The sequence below is a fragment of the Sus scrofa genome, chromosome 7 (genome assembly GCF_054392235.1).
Source record: "Sus scrofa isolate SSC_HxYL_T2T_F1_AM1 chromosome 7, Sscrofa_HxYL_maternal_Yorkshire_Landrace_v2.0, whole genome shotgun sequence".
Lineage (NCBI taxonomy): Eukaryota > Metazoa > Chordata > Mammalia > Artiodactyla > Suidae > Sus > Sus scrofa.
Genome location: NC_139389.1, coordinates 28163819 through 28189366, shown reverse-complemented (window position 1 = coordinate 28189366; position 25548 = coordinate 28163819). Strand labels below are relative to the sequence as shown.

At 51.8% G+C, this 25548-nt stretch overlaps 2 protein-coding genes across 5 annotated transcripts; both read left to right on the top strand.

The window, feature by feature from the left end:
• The first annotated feature begins 109 nt into the window (after window positions 1-109).
• SLC44A4 (solute carrier family 44 member 4) lies at window positions 110-18670 on the top strand. 4 transcript variants are annotated; one of them, NM_001101818.1, is given in 21 exon segments: window positions 110-160; window positions 1956-2004; window positions 2922-2995; window positions 3136-3214; window positions 4539-4638; window positions 4727-4852; window positions 4992-5052; window positions 5991-6075; window positions 6152-6235; window positions 6776-7011; window positions 7103-7202; window positions 7704-7797; window positions 8049-8150; window positions 15995-16248; window positions 16335-16429; window positions 16534-16637; window positions 16747-16820; window positions 17047-17117; window positions 17220-17314; window positions 17389-17473; window positions 18426-18670. In NM_001101818.1, coding segments are annotated over 21 exon segments (2124 nt in total). In that variant the 5' UTR covers window positions 110-126; the 3' UTR covers window positions 18548-18670.
• A 277-nt stretch (window positions 18671-18947) lies between these two features.
• NEU1 (neuraminidase 1) lies at window positions 18948-23890 on the top strand. The gene is made up of 6 exons (NM_001101822.1): window positions 18948-19247; window positions 19661-19853; window positions 20814-21076; window positions 22454-22636; window positions 22800-23022; window positions 23121-23890. Exons 1-6 carry the CDS (start codon window positions 19086-19088, stop codon window positions 23345-23347), a joined length of 1251 nt encoding a protein of 416 aa, NP_001095292.1. The 5' UTR covers window positions 18948-19085; the 3' UTR covers window positions 23348-23890.
• Window positions 23891-25548: the final 1658 nt, after the last annotated feature.

Genomic DNA, 25548 nt, shown 5'->3' with positions numbered 1-25548 from the left:
GGAGGAACTAGAGTGTGTCAGGGACCACAGGCAGGGGTGGGGCTGTGACGTGCCAGAGGGAGGGCGGGGCAGGTGGCAGGTGAGCTGCCAGGTCTCCCAGGCTCCAATCACTCCGGAGACTGAGCCATGGGGGAAAAACAGGACCCAGACAAGGCCTACGGTGAGGCTGGGGCCAGGCTGGGATGGGGGCTCGGGCTCCAGTGAGGAAAGGGAGAGCTACACTGGGAATGGGGAGGGGGGCGCGGTGCTGGGGTCGCTCCAAGGAGTGGAGCTGAGGGGAGCCGTAGTCCCAGAGGGGAGGGCCCAGGAAATGAGCTGATGGAAGAAGGTCCTGGGAGGAGGACGGGGTTCTGGGGCTGGGAGCCATGGCTGGGGAGCCTTCCCGGAGTGCATCTGGGGTCCCTGGGAGGAGGGGGTGCTATCAGCCCTGGACTCTGGTTCTCTGGAGGCAGGGCCCTGGGAAGCAGAGCCTGAACCGGAAGGAGGCAGGGACAGGGTCCTGAGGAGGGGAAGGGGCTCAGGCTGGGGGTGTCAGGTGCTGCAGAGCCTGGGAGGGGTGAGCTGGGGTCTAGGCAGCTGTCAGGAGAAGCAGCTGCGGTCCCCAAGAGGAGGAGGAGTTTCGGCCTGGACTCTGGGTCTCTGAGGGGACAGGGTGCTGGGGGTCCCTCTGAGGAGCTGGGGCTGCAGATCTTGGTGGAGAGGGGGCTGGGGGCCTGTCTCGAGGGTCTCTGTTAGGAGGGTGTACACAGAGGAATGGGGAGCAGCACCTGCTGAGGGTCCTCTGCAGGGTAAGGCCTGAGGAAAGGGAGCAGGGAGCCTGTCTCCAGAATCTGTGAGGAACAAGGCTGGGAGGCTGCCCAGGGGTCCCCAGGCCTGGGGTTGGGGGGCGGGAGTCTGAAGGGAGAGGACACTGGGACACCTGTGAGCATCGAAGGCTAGGGGGTTGCCTGCCGAGGCCCCCTGGGGTCTGGGGTTCTGAACTTCTCTCTGGAAAGAAGGGAACCCAAAGGAGGGGCCTCCCAGAAGCCTTCCTTGGTCCAAAGGGAATTAGGGGAGGGAGCAGTGAGGGCGCCTCGTAAGCTTCAGCTTCCCGGAGCGGCTTTGGGTCAATCATTGACATCATGTCCGAGAACCTTGGAGGGACAGAGTCCAGGGCACCAGGGACAATGGACCACACCCCATCCCAGCCCTCTGTCCTCCCTCCTCGATGCCCACAGGGGACCCTGGCTGCCTGGCCCCACCCCCTCTCTGTGTGTACTCAGGGAGGACCAGGAACAGGACGTGGCCCCAATCTCAACTGCCAGGCTCAGGTGTCACCGGGACTGCCCTCCCAGGGACTGACAGTAGCCTGGAGACCAGACCGAAGTCCTTTCGGGGTGGGGGTCTGCAGGGGCCCCTCCCCTCCCCGGGCCTTGGGGGAGTGGATGCCTTCGGTTCCAGTGTCTTTCCCCTTAGCTTGGGGCCGGGGGTAGAGGAAGGGGCTGGGGTCGATGCCGAAGGGGCTATGACCTCCCTGAAAAGCTCTGAATCTGCGCCCACAAGGATAGGGGTGTGAAAGCCACTGGGAAGGCTGAAGACAGCCCACACCCCAGCTGGAGGGAGACTCCGGAGCCAGGGTGGGGGAAGGAGATGAAGGCTATTTGCCTGGCGGCCTTGAGGTTCGAGCCATTAATGACCCATAAAGGCGGCCCTTTCCCCTCCCTCCAAGGCCGCCTGGCTGGAGTTCACAGTGAGCCGTGAGGCTGCTGACCAAGCTTTGATCCTAACGTTTCCTGTTCTCCTATTTCCCCTCCTCCCGGCCCTGCCCTAGTCCATCTCCCCCCAAACTCCTGAGGGCCAGGGAGGACCCCGGTGCATGGCAGATCCTGTGCGGGGAAAGGGTTGGAGGGACTGGAAATGGGGGGAGAGACCCCTCTCGATGCCTCACTCTCCACACCTCTCCCCACGCCCTTCAGGGAAACCAGCCAAGTATGACCCCTCCTTCCGAGGCCCCATCAGGAACAGGTGAGTTCTGGACACCGTGCTCCACCGGTGGGGGGCAGAGGCGGAGGGGGGAAGTAAGTGTCCTGGTTTTGCTTCTATTTGCTGAATATTGGTTAGAAATTTGTGGGGGAAACGCTTTTACGCAGGAGAGTGGCGGCCCTGGGGAAATTGCCTTGTCTAGAGGGGGCGCAAAGGGGCTTCTGGGAGCTGGTGATGTTCTTTCTGTGTCTTGACCTGGGAGCTGGCTACCCAGGCATATGCCCTTTGGGAAAATTTGTCCAGCCGAGCACTTACAAATTGTGCCCTTTCTGGTGTTAAATTTCAGAAGAAAGTTTACCCACCCAGAAAATTTTTTTCTTAAAAAATAAAATAACAGAGTTCCCGTTGCAGCTCAGAGGTAACAAACCCAACTAGGATCCATGAGGATGCAGGTTCAATCCCTGGCCTCACTAAGTGGGTTAAGGATCCGGCATTGCTGTGAGCTGCTGCGTAGGTGGTAGATGCAGCTCCGATCTGGCATTGCTGTGGCTGTGGTGCAGGCCTACAAATGCAGCTCTCACTCAGTCCCAAGCCTGGGAACTTCCATGTGCTTCGGGGACAGAGCTCAAAAGACAAAAATTTTAAAAATAAAATGGGGAGTTCCTGTTGTGGCTCAGTGAGTTAAAGACCCGATGTTGTCTTTGTGAGGATGCTGGTTCAATCCCTGGCCTCACTCAGTGGGTTAAGGATCTGGTGTTGCCATGGCTGCAGCTCCAATTTGACCCCTAGTCTGGGAATTTCCATATGCCACAGGTGCGGCCCCATAAAAATATATATAAAATACAATGAAACCTACCTCTTCCTACTTTCCAGTGTTCCCCAACTCTCCAAACCTTGGGTCCTCCAGACCATGCTCCCCCCAGCATCCTCTCCAAAGGTTTCCCCCATTTCTCTCCCAGGAGCTGCACGGATATCATCTGCTGTGTCCTCTTCTTTGTGTTCATTCTGGGTTACATTGCTGTGGGGCTTGTGGGTGAGTTCATGGCTGTGCAAAGCTGGGCCAGTGGCCGGGGGACATTACTGTCCCAGGGAGGGACCATGCCCATGGCTGTCCCCTCTGAAGCCCCTGCCTGCGTCCCCTCCAGGGATTTAACTGTGTGTCTCTGTCTCCAGCCTGGGTCTATGGAGACCCCCAGCAAGTCCTCTACCCCCGGAACTCTTCTGGGGCCTATTGCGGGATCGGGGAAAACAAGTGAGTATAAAGGCAGGAAGAAGGGGCAGGAGCGGGTGGGGCAGGGGACACTCCCCCCCAGTCTCCCTGAATCTCACCACTCCAGGCCACAACGAGCAGCCTCGACCCCTGCCTTCTGAGTGCCCCCCAGAGGCATTGTAGAGTCACGATTAAGTGCAGGGATTCTGGAGTCTAGAGATGGGCATTTGAATCCCCGTAGGAACTAAGTTCTGGTTTGTGATCTTGGGCAATGTACTCAGCCTCTCTGAGCTTTGATTTCCTCATCTGAAACACAAGGATGATTCCAGGAACCAAGCTTTCCGTCCTGGCCTGCAAGAAACATTCAATCAACATCAACACCTTGAACATTTCTATGGCGTGTATTACATGCCAGATAGACAGTGCCCTTTACACACCCAAACTTCACTGAAACCCTATGAGGTAGCTGCTATTATTTTACAGGTGATAGAACCAAGGCCGTGAGTGATTAAGTGACTTGCTCAAGCTCATAAAGCTGGGTGATGATTTGGCTCCAGAGTTCAAGCTCTAAATCATTTGTTACAAGTACCGATGCCCGGAGTTCCTGTTGTGGCTCAGTGGTTAACTAATCTGACTAGGAACCATGAGGTTTCAGGTTCGATCCCTGCCCTTGCTCAGTGGGTTAAGGATCCGACGTTGCCAGGAGCTGTGGTGTAGGTTGCAGATGTGGCTCGGATCCCGCATTGCTGTGGCTCTGGCGTAGGCTTGTGGCTACAGCTTCAATTCAACCCCTAGCCTGGGAACCTCCGTATGCCCGCAGGAACGGCCCTAGAAAAAAGGCAAAAAAAATAAAAAGAAGAAGTATCGATGCTGGAGTTCCTGTCGAGGCTCAGTGATTAACGAACCCGACTAGTATCCACAAGGATGCGGGTTTGATCCCTGGCCTTGCTCAAGGAGTTAAGCGTCTGGCATTGCCGTGAGCCGTGGTGTAGGTGGCAGATGCAGCTCAGCTCTGGCCTTGCTGTGGCTGTGGCATAGGCCGGCAGCTCCAGCTCCAATTCAACCCCTAGCTTGGGAAGCTTCATGTGCCGTGGGTGCAGCCCTAAAAAAAATGACAAAAAGACAAAAAAAAAAAAGAAGAAGAAGAAGAAGTGGCGATGCTGAGATGCCACATTCCTTGGGGAAATCTTTCAGGTGTCTCCTGTGCCTCCCCAGTTGGGCTGAGCTTCCTGAGGTCAGGAGCTGGGTGATGTGTGTCTGGACCGTGATGGGCCCGTTGCACATTTTAGGCACAGCCCTGGCCATCCCTTTCTTTTCCCCAAGACTTGACCAAGCCCTGACGCATACGCTTCCCTCTTTCCTGCAGAGATAAACCCTATCTCCTGTACTTCAACATCTTCAGCTGCGTCCTAACCACCAACATCATCGCGGTCGCCCAGAATGGTCTGGACTGCCCCACGCCCCAGGTCAGCGTCTGGGACCTGCCTCTGCTCCCATATCCCCCCTCCCACGAGGGGGAGGGTACCAGCCTCTCAGCACACTCTCTGCCCCCAGGTGTGTGTGTCCTCCTGCCCAGCGGTCTCATGGACCGTGGCAACAAACCAGCTCTCACAGACGGTTGGGCAGGTGTTCTACGCTGCAAACAGGAGCTTTTGTCTGCCAGGGGTGCCTGGGGACATGGTGAGCACTGCCCCCAAAGTCACATCCCCTGCTGTCGCCAGGGCGGGTCCATAATGCATGGGGGTGGGAGTCGGGTAGATGGTAAATGATCATCCTATTCTGTCTGTGTGTCTGTATGTCTCTCTGTCCCCCCCTCCAGCCAGTGCACCAAAGCCTGAGCCAGGAGCTCTGCCCCAGTTTCCTCCTCCCTTCCAGTCCAGGTGAGACACCACACTCTCTCCTCAGACCTCATCCTGTCTGGGATTTGTATTCCTTAATCAAGGAAACCAAGTTCAGACAGAATCAAGTCACACAGCTCGTCTGTGACAAAGTCAGAATGAGCACAGGTTTCCTTTTTCTCTCTGCTGCATGGTTGTCGTGCAGTCAGATCATAGTGCTTATTATGCACCTGCTGCCTGGATGCCAGGCATTGCGGACCCGCAAAGCGAGGGTGGAAACGCCACCTCATCCTGGGTGGGGAGATCAGGGCTGTTCACAACGAGACCGCATGAGATTCCCACGAGAGCACGTGGGGGCATGAACACAAGCTCACTGATGTGTAGATACAGGAACAGGCTGGAGAGAAGTTCACCCCAATGACTGTGGCTCGGCGGTGGGTTCACGGTTTGCCCTTTTTTTTTTTTTTTTTCTGTATGCTCTTCTTCCCAATTACAAATGTCATTTTTAATAGAAAATATTATAGTTAAAGGAGTTCCCATTGTGGAGCAGCGGAAATGAATCTGACTAGGAACCATGAGATTGCATGTTCAATCCCTGGCCTCTCTCAGTGGGTTAAGGATCTGGCGTTGCCATGAGCTTTGGTGTAGGTCGCAGATGCTGCTCGGATCTGGCATTGCTGTGGCTCTGGTGTGTAGGCTGGTGGCAACAGCTCCGATTCGACCCCTAGCCTGGGAACCTCCATATGCCGCACGTGCGGCCCTAAAAATCGGAAAATAAAGAGAGAGAGAGACAGTGAAGAAAGCTGGACTGGTCCTCTCAGGGCAGGGGTTCCCTTTCAGCTGTAGAATCAAGTGCAGCCTCTGAGGTGGGGCAGAGACCTTCTCACCCCCTCCCTCGGGGCCCTCGGGGGTGGGGGGGCAGAGACCTTCAAGGCAAAGCTCTGGGCCCTCCCACCCAGTGCCCTGTTCTTTCCCTCCAGCTCTGGGGCGTTGTTTTCCGTGGCCCAATAGCACTGTGCCCGAGGTCCCGGAGATCTCCAACACGTCCATCTCCCAGGGCATTAGGTGGGTACCCCCTGCCCCACATCTCTGCCCCCACCCCTTCCCACCCCCCCCATCTGACTCTGTCTCTCCCCAACAGTGGTCTTCTTGACAGCCTCAATGCCCGCGACATCAGCGTCAAGATCTTTGAAGACTTTGCCCAGTCCTGGTATTGGATTCTTGCGTGAGTCCCCAGATTCCCTTGCTTTCTCTCTCTCGTCCTTCCCGGCTCCCCGCCCTGACCCTCTGTCCCCTAGCCCACCTTTTGAGACAGAGGCTTTGGTTAGGAGAGGATGAGCCAGAGTTCAAAGTGTATCCCAAAACCAACAGTATTTGTAAGAGAAGAGTTCCCTTCATGGCTCAGCACTTAACAAACCCGACTAGGATCCATGAGGATGCGGGTTCGGTCCCTGGCCTCACTTTGTGGGTTAAGGATCCAGCATTGCCATGGGCTGTGGTGTAGATTGCAGAGGTGACTCGGATCCCATGTTGCTGTGGCTGTGATATAGGCTGCAGCTGCAGCTCCGATTCAACCCTTAGCCTGGGAACCTCCATAAGCTGGGGGTACAGCCCTAAAAAGAAAAAAAAAATTGTAAGAGAAAAGGCAAGGGTTCTGACCTGGGGGTGTTGGGGGTATGAGGAAAGGCATTTGGGGGCCTCTGAGAAGGGAAAGTTTTGGGGGATGTGGAGGGACCCTCGCCTACGTATGCTTCCCTGCCCACAGCGCCCTAGGCGTGGCTCTGGTCCTGAGCCTGCTGTTTGTCCTGCTTCTGCGCCTGGTGGCTGGGCCCCTGGTGTTCGTGCTGATCATAGGAGTGCTGGGGGTGCTGGCCTATGGCATCTACCACTGCTGGAACGAGTACCGCTTGCTGCGGGACAAGGGCGCCTCCATTTCCCAGCTGGGCTTCACCACCAACCTCAGCGCCTACAGCAGCGTCCAGGAGACCTGGCTAGCAGCCCGTGAGTGCCCTGCCCACCCAAGAACCACCGGCTGTCCCAGGGCTGCCCTGGCCCTGACCCGTGCCCCTCTGCTCCCCCCGTCCACCCTCAGTGATCCTGCTGGCTGTGCTTGAAGGCATCCTGCTACTAATGCTCATCTTCCTGCGGCAGCGGATTCGCATAGCCATTGCCCTCCTGGAGGAAGCCAGCAGGTCAGGGCCTGTCTGGGAAGGAGCAGGGGTGGAGGGCAGGGGCATGGGCCTGGGATGGGGGTGCTGGAAAGGTGGCAGGGAGCGCTGGAGCAGGAGGGCAGCATAGTGTGGTGGTTAACACTGCTGAGTGACTTAGCCTTTCTGCGCCTCAGTTTACCCACCTATAAAATGGGTGTAATGCTAGTTCCTACCCTGTGGGATTGACATAAGGATTAAATTAATTAGTGTCTTATCAAGGGCCTAGAATGTGAAACAGGCTTTTACTCTCCCTGAAGCTGCCCCTGGTGGCTCCTCTGTGACTCTAGTTTCCTCTAAAGGTCCCTGCAGGCTGATCTACTCAATTCCGTTCATTCACTGAGCACCTATGGTGCGTCCAGCCTGGGGGGATGGCGCAGGCCCTGGAGAGGGCCGAGGTGTGGCCCATGCCAGGGTCAGCCCAGTGGGAGGTGGGGTGGGGCTGGGGGCTGGGCTCGCTGATGGACGGCTCTCGTCTCCTTGCAGGGCTGTAGGCCAGATGATGTCTACCCTGTTCTACCCGCTGGTCACCTTCGTCCTCCTGCTCGTCTGCATTGCCTACTGGGCCATGACCGCCCTGTATCCTTTGCCCACACAGCCAGGTCCTCCTGGAGCCCTTGGGGGTGGGGCAGGGCAGCACTTTTGTCTAAGCCCCTCAGTGCGGTTGGAAAAAGGCACCCCTTCCTCCCAGCAGACACAGCCCTGCCCCGAGAGCTCAACCACAGGCTGCATTTCAGCCCCTCTGTGCAGTGGACCACCCGCTTGAGCACCTGGGATGGGTGGCTGAGGAGGGACCACATGGGACCATGCTTTCCTTGACTCTCCTCTGGATACCTGGCCACCTCGGGGCAACCCCAGTACGTGCTCTGGGCACCCAACGTCAGCCTGGCGGGCTGTGAGAAAGTGATGATGAATACATCATGTGACCCCATGGTGAGGTTTTAGGGGGGACTCAGAGGGAACACCAATAGGGCTGAGGGCTCCTTAGAGGCCGCCTAGTCCACATCTCTCATCATGCGGAGGAGACTGAGGACCAGAGAGGGCAAAGGGCTCACCCGAGGCCACACAGCAGGCCCCTAGCAGAGCCAGAAATGGAGCCAGTCCTCGAACTCCACGTCTCCCTGAGCCACCCATTGTGCTGGGAGAGGAGGGTGCTGGGCCGAGATGTACAAAAGTATAAGTGGGTCGTTTACATTTATTTATTTATTTATTTTTGATAGGCAAGAAACAGATTTATTAAGATAGGACTCTTGTGCGAGGTGCAAGCAGGCAGGCACAGAAGCTCCGCCAGGTCATTTACCTTTAAAGAAGACCCGTTATGTGCCAGTCACCGGGTAGACAAAGTCCTAAAGAACTAGCTCTGGCTTTCAACTTGCTTGGGATTTAGTGTTGGGGGTCAACCCAACCCACAACTGCACACAAAGTGGAAAGTGGCTTATCTTCTTGCAAAATCCAGTTTAAGCATACACTCAGTTTCAGCAACTATCTAGATTTTTGGAGAGTTCCCTGGTGGCTCAGCAGGTTAAGGACCTGGTTAAGGATCTGGCCCTGGGACAGGCAGTCACCAGAACATCTCCATCCCTGCCCAGGACATTCCTCTGCCTAGAGGACCATCAGCCACTTCACCCTTTCAATCTCAGCACCTGTAAAATGGAAATAATCTTAGTATCTGTGCCTCTGGGAGCTTGAGATTGAAGGACTTTGGGCACGTGAAAGGGTTTAGTATAATGCCTGGCACCCAATAAGGGCTGATAACTCTAGATGGGTTTTGTTTAGGTTTTGTTGTTGTTGTTGTTTTGTTTTGTTTTTGTTTTTTGGTTTTTTTTTTTTGTGAGTCAGTCTTCCTCCCTCTGAACAAAGTGTCCTAGGCAATAGGTGGGTGGAGCTCCCTGGAGAGGTAGCTGTTTTCCTAAACTCTCCCCCCGTGAGGTTCCAAGGAGCGGGGCTGGACTGCTGGGTATTTATGGTCAGAGCTTTCACGTGGCCGCCACATCAGAGCTGGGACCATGGGTGGTGCCCACAGGCGTTTTCCCCACTCTAAAAAAAAAGAGGAAGGTCCTTTACATTTAAAGAGGACCCACTATGTGCCAGTCACTGGTACACAAAGTCCCAAAGGAACTGGTTCTTGCTTTCAACTTGCTTGGGATCTAGTGTTCGGGACTGACACAAACCCACAACTGCACACAAACTGGAAAGTGGTTTACCTTCTTGCAATACAGTTTCCAGCAGGAGTTCCTGTCGTGGCTCAGCAGAAACAAATCTGACTATTATCCATGAGGACACAGGTTCGATCCCTGGCCTCACTCAGTGGGTTAAGAATCTGGCATTGCCACGAGCTGTGATATAGGCCGGCAGCTGTAGCTCCAATTAGACCCCGAGCCTGCGAACTTCCATATGCCATGGGTGTGGCCCTAAAAAGACCAAAAAAAAAAAATTTTCAAGCACACATGGGAGTTCCCATTGTGGCTCAGTGGTAACGAATCTGACTAGTATCCATGAGGACACAGGTTCAATCCCTGGCCCGGCTCAGTGGGTTAAGAATTCAGTGTTGCCATGAGCTGTGGTATAGGTTTCAGACTTGGTTTGGATCTGGTGTTGCTGTGGCTGTGGCATAGGCCAGGAGGTACAGCTCTGATTTGACCCCTAGCCTGGGAATTTCCATATGCTGAGGATGCAGCCCTAAAAAAAAATTCAAGCATACACTCAGTTTCAGCAATTATCAAGACTTTTGTAGAGTTCCCTGGTGGTTCAGCAGGTTAAGGATCTGTCATTTTCACTGCCATGGTCCTGGTTTGATGTACAAGATTATATACATTATAGGCATACAACATAGTGATTCACAATTTTTAAAGATTATATTCCATTTATAGTTATTATAAAATATTGGCTATATTTTCTATGTTGTACAATATATCCTTGTAGCTTATTTTACACCCAGTAGTTCCTACCTCTTAATCCCCTGGCCCTCTATTGCCCCTCTCATCTTCCCTCTCCTCACTGGTAACCACTAGTTTGTTTACATCTGTGTCTGCCTCTTTTTTGTTATATTCACTAGTTTGTTGTATTTTTTTAGACTCCATATATGTCATATCATACACTATTTGTCTTTGTCTGATTTATTTCACTTGGCATAATGCCCTCCAACGCCATCCACTTTGCTGCAAATAGAGAAAAAAAAATTCTTTTTAAAGCCGCACCTGTGGCATACGGAAATTCCCAGGCTAGGGGTCGAATCAGAGTTGCAGTTGTGGCCTCAGCCATGGCAACACCAGATCATAGCTGCATCTGTGACCTATCCCGCAGCTTGCAGCAACAGGGGATCCTTAATCCACTGAGCAAGGCCAGAGATCGAACCCGCATCCTCACGGAGGCAACTTCGGGTCCTTACCCCAGTGAGCCACAACAGGAACTTCCAAATAGCAAAACTTCATTCCTTTTTATGGCTGAATAGTATTCCATTATATCATATATATATATAATTTTTTTAAGTTTTTTAAAGTTTTATTGAAGTTAATTTTTAAGGTTATAATAATCTCTGCTGTACAATAAAGTGATTCAGTTGTACATGTACACACATCCATTCTCTTTTGAGCTTTTTTCTCACATGGATTATCACAGAACACTGGGTAGAGTTCTCTGTGCTATACAGCAGGTCCACGTTGGCCAATCATTCCATATACCTCAGTGTGCATATGCCAACCCCGACCCCCCAGCCTGTCCCTCCCCCCACCACAACCTGTCCCCTTTGGTAACCATTAGTTTTCCAAAGTCTGTAAATCTGTTTCTGTTCTGCAAATAAGTTCATTTGTATCCTTTTTTTAGATTCCACATGTAAGCGATATGATATTTGTCTTTCACTGTCTAACTTCACTTAGTATGATAATTCCTAGGTCCATCCACGTTGCTGCAAATGCCATTATTTCATTTGTTTTATGGCTGAGTAATATTCCACTGTGTATACAGAACATACACACATGGAATATACCATGTGGAATATACTACATCTATACCCATTCCTCAGTTGATGGACATTAGGTTGCTTCCATGTCTTGGCTATTGTAAATAGTGCTGCAGCGAACATTGGGGTGCATATATCTTTTTGAATTATGGTTTTCTCTGGATAGGTGCCCAGGAAGAGGATTGCTGGGTCATACAGTGGTTCTATTTTTAGTTCAAGGAAACTCCATACTGTTTTCCCTAATGGTTGTACCAATTTACATTCCCACCAACAGTGTAGGAGGTTCCCTTTTCTCCACACCCTCTCCAGCATTTATTATTTGTAGACTCTTTGATGATGGCAATTCTGGCTGGTGTAAGGTGGTACCGCTTTTTTTTTTAATTCTTTTTTCTTACTAAGGTATAGTTAATTTAGAATATTGTGTTAGTTTCAAGTGTACAGCGAAATGGTTCAGTTGTAATCTTCATCTTCTGTGTCTGTGCATCTGTTGCTGGACCCTTAGGTTGCTTCCATATCTTGGCATTTGGAAAAAATGCTGCACAAACACTGGGGCATCTTTTCCAATTAGTGGTTGTTGTTTGGTTGGGGTTTTTGGTTGGTTGGTTGGTTTGGGTTTTTTTGTTTTGTTTTCCGGATGTTTATCCAGAAGTGGAATTGCTGGGTCATATGGTAGTTCTATTTTTAATTTTTTGAGAAACCACCCATACTGTTTTCCACAGTGGCTGCACCAATTTACATTCCCACCAACAGTGTACAAGGGTTTCCTTTTCTCCACATCCTCACCAACATTTATTATTTGTGTTCTTTTTGATGATAGCCGATAGCCATTCTGACAGGTGTGAATTGATATCTCATTGTGGTTTTGATTTGCATTTCCCTGATGATTATCAATATTGAGCATCTTTTCATATGCCTTTTTCTTTTCTTTTTTTTTTTTGTCTTTTTGCCTTTTCTAGGGCCGCTCCTGAGGCATATGGAGGTTCCCAGTCTCAGGATCTAATGGGAGCTGTAGCCACTGGCCTATGGCAGAGCCACAGCAATGTGAGATCTGAGCCGTGTCTTCGACCTACACCACAGCTCACAGCAATACCAGATCGTTAACCCACTGAGCAAGGGCAGGGATCGAACTTGCAACCTCATGGTTCCTAGTCAGATTCGTTAACCACTACGCCACAACAGGAACTCCTCATATGCCTTTTTCATATCAAATGCTCATACGGATGTTGAGAATTTCCCCTTTGGAAAAAAATGTCATTCAGTTCTTTTGCCCATTTTTAAATCAAGTTGTTTGTGGGGTTTTTTTGTTTTATTTGTTTACTTTTATTATTGTTATTTTTTCTCTCTCTCTCTCTTTTTTTTTTTTTTTTTTTTAAGGGCTGCAAGTGCAACATGTGGAAGTTCCTAGGCTAGGGGTCGAATTGGAGCTAAAGCCACTGGCCTACACCACAGCCACAGCAATGCCAGATCTAAGCCACATCTGTAACCTATACTACATCTCATGCAATGCCAGATCCTTAAACCTGTGAGCAGAGCCAGGGATGGAACTTGCATCCTCATGGATACTAGTTGGGTTTGTTTCTGCTGAGCCACAACAGGAACTCCTGTTTTTTTTGATTGAAGTATAGTTTATTACAGTGTTGTATTAATTTCTGCTGTACAGCAAAGTGATTCAGTTATACATATACAAACTTTTTTTTTCTTTTTAGGGCCACACCTGCAGCATGTAGAAGGTCTCAGGCTAGGGGTTGAGTCTGAGCTGGAACTGTTGGCCTACCCCACAGCCACAGCAATGCCAGGTCTGAGCTGCATTGGAGACCTATGCAGCGGCTTGCAGCAACACAGGATCCTTAACTCACTGAAGAAAGCCAGGGATTGAAACCCAAATCCTCATGGATACTATCCGGGTTCTTAATCTACTGAGCCACAATGAGAATTCCTATACATTCTTTTTTTTTTTTTTTTTTGAGGGCCATACCCGCAGCATATGGAGGTTCCCAGGCCAGGAGTCCAATCGGAACTGTAGCCGCTGGCCTACGCCAGAGCCACAGCAACACCAGATCTGAGCCGCGTCTGTGACCTGAGCCGCGTCTGTGACCTACACCACAGCTTAAGGCAACGCCGGATCCTTAACCCACTGAGCAAGGCCAAGGATCGGACCTGCCACCTCATGGTTCCTGGTCAGATTTGTTAACCACTGTGCCACTATGGGAACTCCTTTTTAATATTCTTTTCCTTTTTTTTCTTTTTTTGTCTTTTTGTCCTTTTAGATCCGTACCCGCAGCAAGCGGAGGTTACCAAGCTAGGGGTCTAATTAGAGCTGTAGACTACGCCAGAGCCACAGCAATGCCAGATCCAAGCCACATCTGCAAACTACACCACAGCTCAGGGCAACACCGGATCCTTAACCCACTGAGTGAGGCCAGGGATTGAACCCGCAACCTCATGGTTCCTAGTTGGATTCAATTCTGCTGTGCCATGATGGGAACTCTTTTTTTTTTTTTTTTCTTCCCTTTTTGGCCATACCTGCAGCATGTGGACGTTCCCAGACCAGGGATCGAATCCATGTCACAGCTTTGATCTGAGCCACAGTAGTGACAATGCCAGATTCTTAACCCAAGGTGCCACCAGGGAATTCCTGTTTTGATGTTGAGTTGTATGAGCTGTGTTTTGAGGATTGAGGGGTTTGGGGTTTTTATTAATGGCTCTGGCATAAGGAAGTTCCCCAGGCCAGGGACTGAACCTGTGCCTCAGCAGCGACCCAAACCACTGCATAGACAATGCTGGATCCTTAACCTGAGGTGCCACAGTGCAAACTCCTATATGAGCTGTTTTTATATGTTGGATGTTAATCCCTTGTCAGTCATATTATTTGCAAATATTCTCTCCTATTCAGCAGGCCGTCTTTTCATTTTATCCATGGTTTCCTTTGCTGTATAGAAGCTTTAATTAGGTCCCATTTGTTTATTTCCTTTGCTTTAGGACACAAATATGTGGTTTTTCTTTTCTTTTCTTTTTTTTTTTTTTTTTTTTTTTTTCATTTTAGGGAGGCACCTGAGGCATAGGAAGTTCCCAGCCTAGGGGTCAAATCTCAGCAGCAGCTGCTGGCCTATGCCACAGCCACAGCAACCCCAGATCCTTAACCCACTGAGCGAGGCCAAGGAGCAAACCCACATCCTCATGGATACTAGTCAGGTTCTTAACCTACTGAGCCACAATAGGAACTCCTGTGGTTTTTGCTCTTTATTTTATTTTTTTAATTTTAATTTCTTTTAAAAATTTTTTTAGTTGGTATTTATTTATTTATTTATTTTGTCTTTTATGGCCGCATCCGTGGCATATGGAAGTCCCCAGGCTAGGGGTCCAGTCAGAACTGTAGCCATCAGCCTATGCCACAGTCACAACAACATGGGATCTGAGCCTCATCTGCAACCTGCACCACAGCTCACAGCAACACCAGATCCTTAATCCACTGAGTGAGGCCACGGATCAAACACTCGTTCTCATGGATGCTAGTCAGTTTCGCTAACCATTGAGCCACGATGGGAACTCCCAGTTTTTGCTTTTTATTAGGGAAATTTTTTTTTTTTTTGGTCACACCCAAAGTAGGTAGAAGTTCCCAGGCCAGGGACCAAACCCGTAACACAGCAGAGGCCCCAGCCAAAGCAGTGGCAATGCTGGATCCTTAACCCTCTGAGCTTATAGGGAACTCCCTAGGGACATTTTCAGACACACACACACACACACACACACACACACACACACACACACACACGGAGAATCCCTGTTCCCAGATTCCATAACCTTCATCTTTCTCTTCTTGTTTCATCTGTCTCCCTACCCATCCACCACCACTGCCCCACCTGCAATTTTTTTCTGGCCGCACTCGTGGCAGGTGGAAGTTCCTGGGCCAGGAATTGAACCTGTGCCACAGCGCTGACCCAAGCCACCCTTAACTCACTACTCCACCAATGAACTCCCTTTCTGGAATTTTAAAAGGCAAATTCTGGACATTGTGGTTTTTTACCTAGATAAATCAGGATAAATCTCAACAGATAAGGACTTTTAAGAAGCCTAACCAGGAGTTCCCGTCGTGGCACAGTGGTTAACGAATCAGACTAGGAACCATGAGGTTGCAGGTTCGGTCCCTGCCCTTGCTCAGTGAGTTAACGATCCGGCGTTGCCGTGAGCTGTGGTGTAGGTTGCAAACACGGCTCGGATTCTGCGTTGCTGTCGTTCTGGTGTAGGCCGGCGGCTACAGCTCCGATTCAACCCTAGCCTGGGAAACTCCATATGCCTACAGCTCGGATTCGACCCTAGCCTGGGAAACTCCATATGCCGAGGGAGCGGCCCAAGAAATGGCAAAAAGACCAAAAAAAAAAAAAAAAAGAAGCCTAACCACTACCCCCTTATCACAGGGAACAAAATTAACAATTCCTTAGTATCATCTGATACTCAGTCTGTTCACGTTTACTGGAAAGTGTTTTGGCTGGAGGTTGCAGAGGCTGCCGTGGGAGGGGATTGCTGACTGAGTGCAAGGGATAGGGTTAGGGTGAGGGTTAGGGCTAGGCATTAGTCACACTGCCTTCACACCATTAAGGCTTGGCCCACGTGGCCTGGGAGCGCTTGTGCCCATCCAGAGGCTGGAGACTGGAGGAAGCTAATTATATTCACACAGTAGGCAGCTGAACCCTGTTTGAACCCGGAGATGGATCTCCTGGCAGGAACAGGCTTCCCCAGTTCTGAGGAGGCTGTTCCTTCCTTCTGCTCTGGGAGGGGCGGGAACTGGTTGAGAATGAGCCTCCTCTGTCCTCCTCCCCAGAACCAGCCAGTGAACTCCACCTGCCCAGGGCTGATGTGCGTCTTCCAGGGCTACTTGTCCACAGGCCTGGTACAACGTTCTCTCTTCAACTTGCAAATCTACGGGGTCCTGGGGCTATTCTGGACCATCAACTGGGTCCTGGCCCTGGGCCAGTGTGTCCTGGCTGGGGCCTTCGCCTCCTTCTACTGGGCCTTCCACAAGCCCCGGGACATTCCTACCTTTCCCCTGAGCTCTGCCTTCATCCGCACACTCCGGTAAGCCCGGGGCAGGGGGCTGAGAATTGTGAACCTAGGAGTCCCAGGGGTCCTGGGCTGCCTCTGATTGCCTAAGCCCTGTGCAGGTATCACACTGGGTCGCTAGCCTTCGGAGCCCTCATCCTGACCCTGGTGCAGATAGCACGGGCCATCCTGGAGTACATTGACCACAAACTGAGAGGTGAGCCGAGGTGGGTGGCTGGGCAAGGCTAGGCGGATCAGCTGGATCCTTGGGGAGGGGCTGTCAGGGGCCAGGGACCAAACGTGAGCCCTCCTGACCTCCAGGAGCCCAGAACCCGGTGGCCCGCTGTATCATGTGCTGCTTCAAGTGCTGCCTCTGGTGTTTGGAAAAGTTTATCAAGTTCCTGAACCGTAATGCATACATCATGGTGAGCCCCTGCACGTGCGCACCCTCTTGCTCTGGGGCCTTTGACCCGGGCCTCCCGTTCTCCCAGGTAACCTCACCACAGGTAACTCTGGACTTTCCACCTCACTCAGATTGCCATCTATGGGAAGAATTTCTGTGTCTCAGCCAAAAACGCCTTCATGCTGCTCATGCGGAACATTGTCAGGTCAGGCTGTCACCACCCCACCCCAACCCTGGTGATCTCCCCGCAAGGCCAGCTTCGTGGGCATGCTGTGCTCAGATGGGCCTTGAGCTTGGTTTAACCTCTGCTTCCTCCATCTTGAAATGTGAGCGATTTTCATTTTGCAGCTGTCACGGCAAATCACATAGCCAATTCTCTTCCCAGCCCTGCCAGGCCTCTCACCCCCAACCTACCCCATCTCCCTATACAGGGTGGTCGTCCTGGACAAGGTCACAGACCTGCTGCTGTTCTTTGGGAAATTGCTGGTGGTTGGAGGTGTCGGTAAGGACCAAGACACGAGTTACAAGGACAGAACACTGGTGGCCAGGCAGTTTAAGAGGTGACCTTAGAGGAGTGACATTGACCTCCAGATCTCTCCCCTAGGGGTCCTGTCCTTCTTTTTCTTCACCGGTCGCATCCAGGGACTGGGTAAAGACTTTGAGAGTCCCCAGCTCAACTATTACTGGCTGCCCATCATGGTGAGTGACCTTCGCCCCTCTGCCTCACCCTCCACCTCTCCAGAGGAACCCTAAATGGGCCTTGTGTCTTCCAGACCTCCATCATGGGAGCCTACGTCATCGCCAGTGGCTTCTTCAGCGTTTTCGGCATGTGTGTGGATACTCTCTTCCTCTGTTTCTGTGAGTAACACCCCCCACCTCTCCCCAACTTAAAGGTACCAGATCATTCAGGCTTTTTCAGAGACTTGGTGCTTCTCGAAATAGCAATTTCATGAGTTATAGAAGCCAGAGCCTGAGGGAGCCTCTACTAATATCCTCAGGCCAGGTATTTGGGAAGCAGTATGGGAGTGAGCCCCTAGTCTCCTGGGCTCTCCCAAGAAGGAGCATTCCAGGGGAGAGGCCTCTGGCATCTTCCTGCAGAAAATCTAGGGAAGAGAGTTCCTGCTGTGGTACAGCAAGCTAAGGATCTGGTGCTGTCTCTGCGGCAGGGCAGGTTCCATCCCTGGCCCTGTACATTGGGTTAAAGATCCGGCATTGCGAAGCTGTGCTCTAAGCCCTTCTGTATACCACGAATGCGGGGTGGCGGGGGCGGGGGGGGGGAGGAAGAAAGAAAGAAGAAAGAGAGAAAGAAAGAGAGAGAGAGAATGAAAGAAAGAAAGAGAAAGAGAGAGAAAGAAGAGAGAAAGAAAGAAAGGAAAGAAAGAAAGAAAGAAAGAGAGAGAGAGAGAGAGAGAGAGAGAGAGAAAGAGAGAAAGAAAGATAGATCTAGGGATGAAGTTAGCCACAGCAGACTCCCCAGCAGGTGGCTGTAGAGAGTGAGGATTTTCTCACCCTACTGTATGCATTCATTTGGGATATCTTAAGTACCAGGCTCTCCGCTAAGAAACTGACATGTATCATGTATTTTTTCCGTTAATCCCTTTCATTCTATGAAACATAGTATTATCGACTCCACTCTACAGATGACCTATTTACATAACCTATTTAGCAGTTTACAAAAATTGCCCCAAAAAACAGCTGGTGGGAATGCAGCCAGGAAACCAGGCAGCTGTCTCTTGGTCCTTGATTTCCACCCCCGGGAATGGGGTTAGCCCCCAACGTTCCGTTCTTATGGGTCTATGTCGCGCCTCAGTGGAAGACCTGGAGAGGAACGACGGCTCCCTGGACCGGCCCTACTACATGTCCAAAGCCCTTCTGAAGATTCTGGGCAAGAAGAACGAGGTGCCCTCGGGAGACAAGAAGAGGAAGAAGTGAGAGACGTAGCCCTGATCCAAAACAGCACCCCGCCTGTACAGCCTCCCAGCCTCATTCCCGCCTTCCAGATGTCGATTTTGTAGTAAAAAGATTAAAAGATTGATATTGTGTTTTCTCAAAAACTCTGGGACTTTTATTTCCTCCACGACCACAGGCTGCCCTCCCCCCGCCCACCTGGCTCTTTAAAATGGGCCCTGCCCCTGTGACGCCCCTACACCCCCCACCAGTATCACGGCCAATCAAAAGGCATCTGTGGAGTTATGCCCGCCCCCTTCTTCAATCAAACCAATAGTCTTCCCGTTCGGGTCACGCGCTCCGGGACTTCAAAGAAGGCCCATTGGACAACGTAGAGAGGAGGTGCTGAAGGGTCACGTGAGGAGTTACGCGAGGGCCAATTAAAGTCGCGGTAGCTCGGCTGGGGGCCCGGACTTGCTGTGGATTTGAGGGTGACATCTGAGCATTTAAAGGGCTGGGGTCAACTGAGCGACTCAAGCCCGCGTCTAATCGTGGAGCCAGGGTCTCGGCCGCCGCGGGGGAGATGACTGCGGAGCGACCCGGCGCAGTGCCCCTGGGCAGACCCGGGAGACCGCCTATGCTGGGATTAGGGGAAGCCTATAGGGCCCAGGTATTTGCCTCGATCTTCCTGCTGCTGTTGTCTCCGGCAGGAGTCGGAGCCAGGGCAAAGAACGACTTCAATCTGGTGAGTTAACCCTCGCATGGCCCCATCCCCGACCACGCAGGCGGTCGGTCTGTGTCAGGTTGTACGCCCGGGACGCAGGCTGCTGAGCCCCCTCTCCTTTCCCAATCCCTGCCCCTCTCTGGGTTCCTCGTCCTCTTTCCTTCTGAGACTCCTCATTCGAGCTCCTTCCCCTTTTGAGGTTTCCCTATCCCAGAGGGCTTCTTCTCCCCTCGTAGTCCCTTACGCTGCCCAGAGACTCCAGTTTCGCTACAAACTCTCCTCAGGGTTCCCCTTCCTTGTTCTGGGAAACCTGCTCCCACTTGGGGTCCCTACCACCCTACCTTTCCCAGGGGAACCTGCGTCTGAGTTGCTATTCATTCACCCTAAAGCCCAAGTCACATTTGTTCAGTTCACCGGAACTCCTCCCTTCACAGGTGCACCCGCTGGTGACTATGGAGCAACTGCTGTGGGTGAGCGGAAAACAGATCGGTTCTGTGGACACCTTCCGCATCCCACTCATCACCACCACTCCTCGAGGCACCCTCCTTGCCTTCGCTGAGGCCAGGAAAATGTCAGCATCGGATAAAGGCGCTAAATTCATTGCTCTGCGGAGATCCATGGACCAGGGTAAAACTATGCCTGGGAGTTCCCACCACCGCTTAGCAGTAATGAACCCGACTAGTAACCATGAGGATGTGGGTTCAGTCCCTGGCCTTGCTCAGTGGGTTCAAGGATCTGACGGTGCTGTGATCTGTGGTGTTGGTTGCAAACCTGGCTTGGATCCCTCATTGCTGTGGCAAAGGCCGGTGGGTGCAGCTCCAATTTGACACCTAGCCTGGCAACTTCCATATGCCGCACGCAGGGGCAGCCCTAAAAAAAAAAAAAAAAGCCTGTGTGGCAAGATGTTGAATGGGTGGGGAGCCTGATTTTCCGTAGAGCCCTGGAGCTGCTGGGTCCCTGAAGACTAGAGGCAACCTAAGAAGGGAAGGTGTCCAGGGCAGTAATGCAGACATTGGGATCTCCAAGGAGTTGAACATTCATCCAAATGTTTATTGAGCACTTACTATATACCTGGCAGTGTTCTAAGTTCTGTGACTACAGTTATGAACAAAACAGAGCAAAAATCCTCGCCTTTGCAGGGCTTATATTCTATTGGGAGGAGGCAGACAATAAGCATAATAAGTAATATATTTGTGTTGGAAGGTGATTAAGTGTAATGGAGAAAAATAAAAATAAAACAGGGCAAGAGGTATGGAGAAGGTCAAGAGTTTGACTGCAATTTTCAAAAAAGGACATTTGAGCAAAGACTTAAAGGAGGTAAATGAGCCTGAGGAAAAAATGCCCCAGGCAGGTGTAACAAGATAAGGCAAAGGAAAGTATTTGAGAAATGGGAAGGAGTTTGTGCGGCTGGAGGAAGTGAGCAAGGGTAGAACAGATACAGTCAGAGAGAGAAGGAGGGTCAGGACTCGTAGGCCCTCTGGACCATCATGAGACCTTGGATCCCTAGCAGGGGGTGGAAATTTCAGGGAGTAGTGGAAAGAGCCCCTCCAGCTTGTTCACCCTGCGTTTCTTCCCTTTTTCCTTTAGGCAGCACATGGTCTCCGACAGCTTTCATTGTGGATGATGGGGAGACCCCAGATGGTCTGAACTTGGGGGCAGTGGTGAGCGATACAACGACAGGCGTGGTCTTCCTTTTCTACTCCCTCTGTGCTCACAAGGCTGGCTGCCGGGTGGCCTCCACCATGTTGGTGTGGAGCAAGGATGACGGTATTTCCTGGAGCTCGCCCCGAAACCTGTCCTTGGATATAGGCACTGAGATGTTTGCCCCCGGACCTGGATCTGGCATTCAGGTGTCTGTCCTGAGTGGGTGGAGGGAGCTGCCTTGTAGAGAGTCTGCCCCACAGGGGACTCCTTTGCAAAGAGAAGGGCCTGTGAGGTCAGCTTTTCTGTCTTAGGTGGGATTCCTTGGAAGAAAGGGACATCCTGGGAGGAACACCCTTCCAAAGGAAAGTGGAAATTTTTTTTTTTTTTTTTTTTTTTTTGTCCTTTTGCCACTTCTTTGGACCGATCCCGCGGCATATGGAGGTTCCCAGGCTAGGGGTCCAATCCGAACTGTAGCCACTGGCCTACGCCAGAGCCACAGCAACGCGGGATCCGAGCTGCATCTGCAACCTATACCACAGCTCATGGCAACGCCGGATTGTTAACCCACTGAGCAAGGGCAGGGACCGAACCCGCAACCTCATGGTTCCCAGTCGGATTCGTTAACCACTGCGCCATAATGGGAACTCCCAGAAGGTGGGATTTTGCCATTGGCTTCCTATTTGGGGATTGTCAATCCATATGAAGATTAAGGGGAAAAAATATTATAAAATCCTGTGCAGATTTAAAAAAAGCCTTCCTTCCTTTGGGCAGACACAAGCCTGTGCCATGGTCTACAGCTTGGTCCAGGAGCAATGGTTGGGTTGAGGTGGGCCCCTGTGCACAACTCGTCCAGAGTACACGCTGGATCCTGAAGGAGTACATTCTGCAAAAGAGCTGCTTCTGCTGCTTCTCTTCCTCCTCCTCCTCCTTCTTTTTTTTTTTTTTTTGTTTTGTTTTGTTTTGTTTTATTACTCAATGAATTTATTACATTTATAGTTGTACAATGATCATCACAATCCAATTTTATAGGGTTTCCATCCCACACCCCCAGCGCATCCCCCCACCCCCCAACCTCCTCCTTTTTAATTTTATGGCTGCACCTGTAGCATACAGAAGTTCCTGGACCAGGGATGGAATCCATGCCACACCTATGACCTACGACAGGTCCTTAGCCCACTGCACCACAGTGGAAACTGCCCAAAGTTCCCAGGCTAGGGGTCAAAATCGGAGCTACAGCTGCTGGTGTACACCACAGCCACAGCAATGCAGGATCTGAGTTGCATCTGCGACCTACACCACAGCTCACAGCCAGGCCAGACCTTAACCCACTGAGCGAGGCCAGGGATTGAACCCCCAACCTCATGGTTACTAGTCGGATTCGTTTCCACTGCACCACCATGGGAACTCCCAGAGCTTCTTGATTCTGACAGTGGGTGTCTGTAACAGGGGGCCCTCAGCAAGCAAGGACAGAACCGAAGGGGACCCAGGTGTGTCCTCACACTTAGGTGGTGGCGGGTTCCCCTTCCCTGCCTCTGAGCCCCCTGATCGTCTGTTGTCCGGGGCACCCGGCTCTTTTCCCACAGAAACAGTGGGCGCCTCAGAAGGGCCGGCTCATCGTGTGCGGCCATGGGACGCTGGAGCGGGACGGGGTCTTCTGCCTCCTCAGCGATGACCACGGCGCCTCGTGGCGCTACGGAAGTGGGATCAGCGGCATCCCCTATGGCCAGCCCAAGCGGGAAAACGATTTCAACCCGGACGAGTGCCAGGTCAGGAGTCCCTGGGCTGTCCCCACCTGCCCAACCTGCTCTGGCCTCCAGAGCATCGTTTCACTCACCGCCCCAGGGGCTGGCTGCCAGCTCTGTGTTCCCAGCTGCCTTGCTCCCTCAGGACCCTCCCTGGGTCATCTGAAGCCCTCTTCTCTCTCCCCAGCCCTATGAGCTTCCAGACGGCTCAGTCGTCATTAATGCCCGGAACCAGAACAACTACCACTGCCGCTGCCGAATCGTCCTCCGCAGCTACGACGCCTGTGACACTCTGAGGCCCCGTGATGTGACCTTTGACCCCGAGCTCGTGGACCCCGTGGTAGCGGCAGGAGCTGTAGCCACCAGCTCCGGCATCATCTTCTTCTCCAACCCAGCCCATCCAGAGTTCCGTGAGTGTCTGCAGGGTGGGGTCGGTGGGGGAGCCCCTGGTACCTAGACGAGGCCTGGGGAGAGCCCATCCTTTCCCTGACTCCACCGCTGTCCCCAGGAGTGAACTTGACCCTGCGCTGGAGCTTCAGCAATGGTACCTCATGGCGGAAAGAGACCGTCCAGATCTGGCCGGGACCCAGTGGCTACTCCTCGCTGGCAACCCTGGAGGGCAGTGTGGGCGGGGAGGACCAGGCCCCGCAGCTCTACGTCCTGTATGAGAAAGGCCGGAACCGGTACACAGAGAGCATCTCCCTGGCCAAAGTCAGCGTCTATGGGACACTCTGAGCTGTACCCAGGCCAGGGAGGGGTAGACGGCCCTGGCCTCAGCCTCAGGACCGTGGGTCTGCAGAGGGTCTGCTGGAGGAGCCTGGAAGAGAGTTCCACCTCTTTTAGACTGCAGCCTTTTGCAAAATCAACTTTGACTAGGAAATCACAGCATTAGGACTAAAAACCTGGCTTCTCCCTGGACAAGAAGGGCTCCCCACACCTGGCGGCCCTTCCCTTCCCATTGCTGGGTCCCGGCCCCTGCCCTTTCTGCCCTCCCAGGACAGTGATTGGTCCTTTTCTTGGGCAGGGCCAGGCGGGCCTGTAAGCAGTCAGTAAATGTGAACTCAGGGAACCGGGGAAGGCTTACCTCCTGGAGGTAAGATGCTGGCGTTGGAGAGGGTTGGTGGAAGCCAGAAGGGCAGGTTATTTGGTTTCTGGGGTAAGGAAGGAGGTGCATCATCTACTTTGACTCTTTGAATCAAAATGTGTCTAACATAACGTTTTTAATGAAAGAGAATGACTATTTGCAGAACCTCTGTGGTCCTGCCCACGCACATCTTCATGTCTGTTTCGTCGAGTGGGTTGTGGAGAGGAGGAGCGAGTTTGGAGGAGAGGAGGAAGCTGGAGGGCTCATTGCCGTGACAATCTAACTTTGGCCAATCAACTCCTCTTTATCACAGAAAAGCGGATTCTCTTCACAGGTGTAATGAGGAGGAGGCGGAGCCCCCATAAAATGTTTAAAACGGCTGTTTCGGAGTTCCCGTCGTGGCGCAGTGGTTAACGAATCTGACTAGGAACCATGAGGTTTCGGGTTCGGTCCCTGCCCTTGCTCAGTGGGTTAAGGATCCGGCGTTGCCGTGAGCTGTGGTGTAGGTTGCAGACGCGGCTCGGATCCCGCGTTGCTGTGGCTCTGGTGTAGGCCGGTGGCTACAGCTCTGATTCGACCCCTAGCCTGGGAACCTCCATATGCCACGGGAGCGGCCCAAGAAATAGCAAAAAAAAGACCAAAAAACAAAAAAAAACAAAAACGGCTGTTTCATATGTATAAGGTGGGGAGGGACACGGTCCTCCATGAGACAGGGAGCCTCTCCCAGGCCGGCCTGGCAGGAAAATAAGCACTGGGGCAAGTATGTGAGAAAACAGCGTTTTCATCCTAAAGCAGATACTGTGAAAAGAACCTGGGCCGCCTGAAGCTGAGTGGGGCAGCCACAGCCTACCTCCATATGGAAAGAGAATGCAATGCCCGGACGAGATGTCAGGAACGTTCAAGATATTCTTTATGTCTTTATCATAAAGGGATGAAAGCCACATGCATTCCCAGTTAGAGATTTTTTTACTTCCAGCTGCTTCTCTAAGCATTTGTGAGGATAATTTATTCTGTCTGATGGAAGAAGTGGAATAAATCCCGCTGCATGTAAAGACATGGTGTCATTTTTGGGAGTTCCTGTCGTGGCTCAGTGGTTGACGAATCCGACTAGGAACCATGAGGTTGCAAGTGTTTCAGGTTCCATTCCTGGCCTCGCTCTGTGGGTTAAGGATTCGGCGTTGCCGTGAGCTGTGGTGTAGGTCGCAGGTGCGGCTCAGATCTGGTGCAGCTGTGGCGTAGGCAGGCGGCTACAGCGCCGATTCAACGCCTAGCCTGAGAACCTCCATATGCTGCCAGTGGGGCCCCAAAAAGACAAATACAAAAAAAAAAAAAAAAATGTTACCACATTGCTGCTTCTGATCCTTTTTTTCTGTTTCCTTCGCGAAAATGTTTTAAAGCAAATTCCAGACCTCACAACATATACACCTTCATTCTTTAGGATGTATCTCATTCTTTCTTTCCTTTTTTGGCCACACCCATGGCTTAAGGAAGATCTCGGGCCTCAGATCTTCCTTAAGATTGAATCCAAGCCACAGTTGCCACCTAAGCTGTAGCTGTGGCAACGCTGGATCCTTTAACCCACTGTGCCAGGCCACGGATGGAACCTGTGTCCCAGCGCTCCCAAGACACGCCAATTCTGTTGTGGTACAGTAGGAACTCTTAAATTTTATTTATAATGATTTTTATTTTTTCCATTATAGCTTGTCTACAGTGTTCTGTCAATTTTCTACTGTACAGCATGGTGACCCAGTTACACATACATGTATACATTCTTTTTTCTCACGTTATCATGCTCCATCATAAGTGACTAGCCATAGTTCCTAGTACTATACAGCAGGTTCTCATTGCTTAT

Coding starts and splice junctions, on each gene's coding strand:
- NEU1 (NM_001101822.1), top strand. CDS start 19,086: ATGACTGCGGAGCGACCCGGCGCAGTGCCCCTGGGCAGACCCGGGAGA. Junction 19,248..19,660: donor CAAAGAACGACTTCAATCTG/GTGAGTTAACCC, acceptor CTCCCTTCACAG/GTGCACCCGCTGGTGACTAT. Junction 22,637..22,799: donor TCAACCCGGACGAGTGCCAG/GTCAGGAGTCCC, acceptor CTCTCTCCCCAG/CCCTATGAGCTTCCAGACGG.
- SLC44A4 (XM_084965800.1), top strand. CDS start 1,856: ATGGCAGATCCTGTGCGGGGAAAGGGTTGGAGGGACTGGAAATGGGGG. Junction 3,215..4,538: donor TGCGGGATCGGGGAAAACAA/GTGAGTATAAAG, acceptor TCTTTCCTGCAG/AGATAAACCCTATCTCCTGT. Junction 6,236..6,775: donor TCCTGGTATTGGATTCTTGC/GTGAGTCCCCAG, acceptor CCCTGCCCACAG/CGCCCTAGGCGTGGCTCTGG.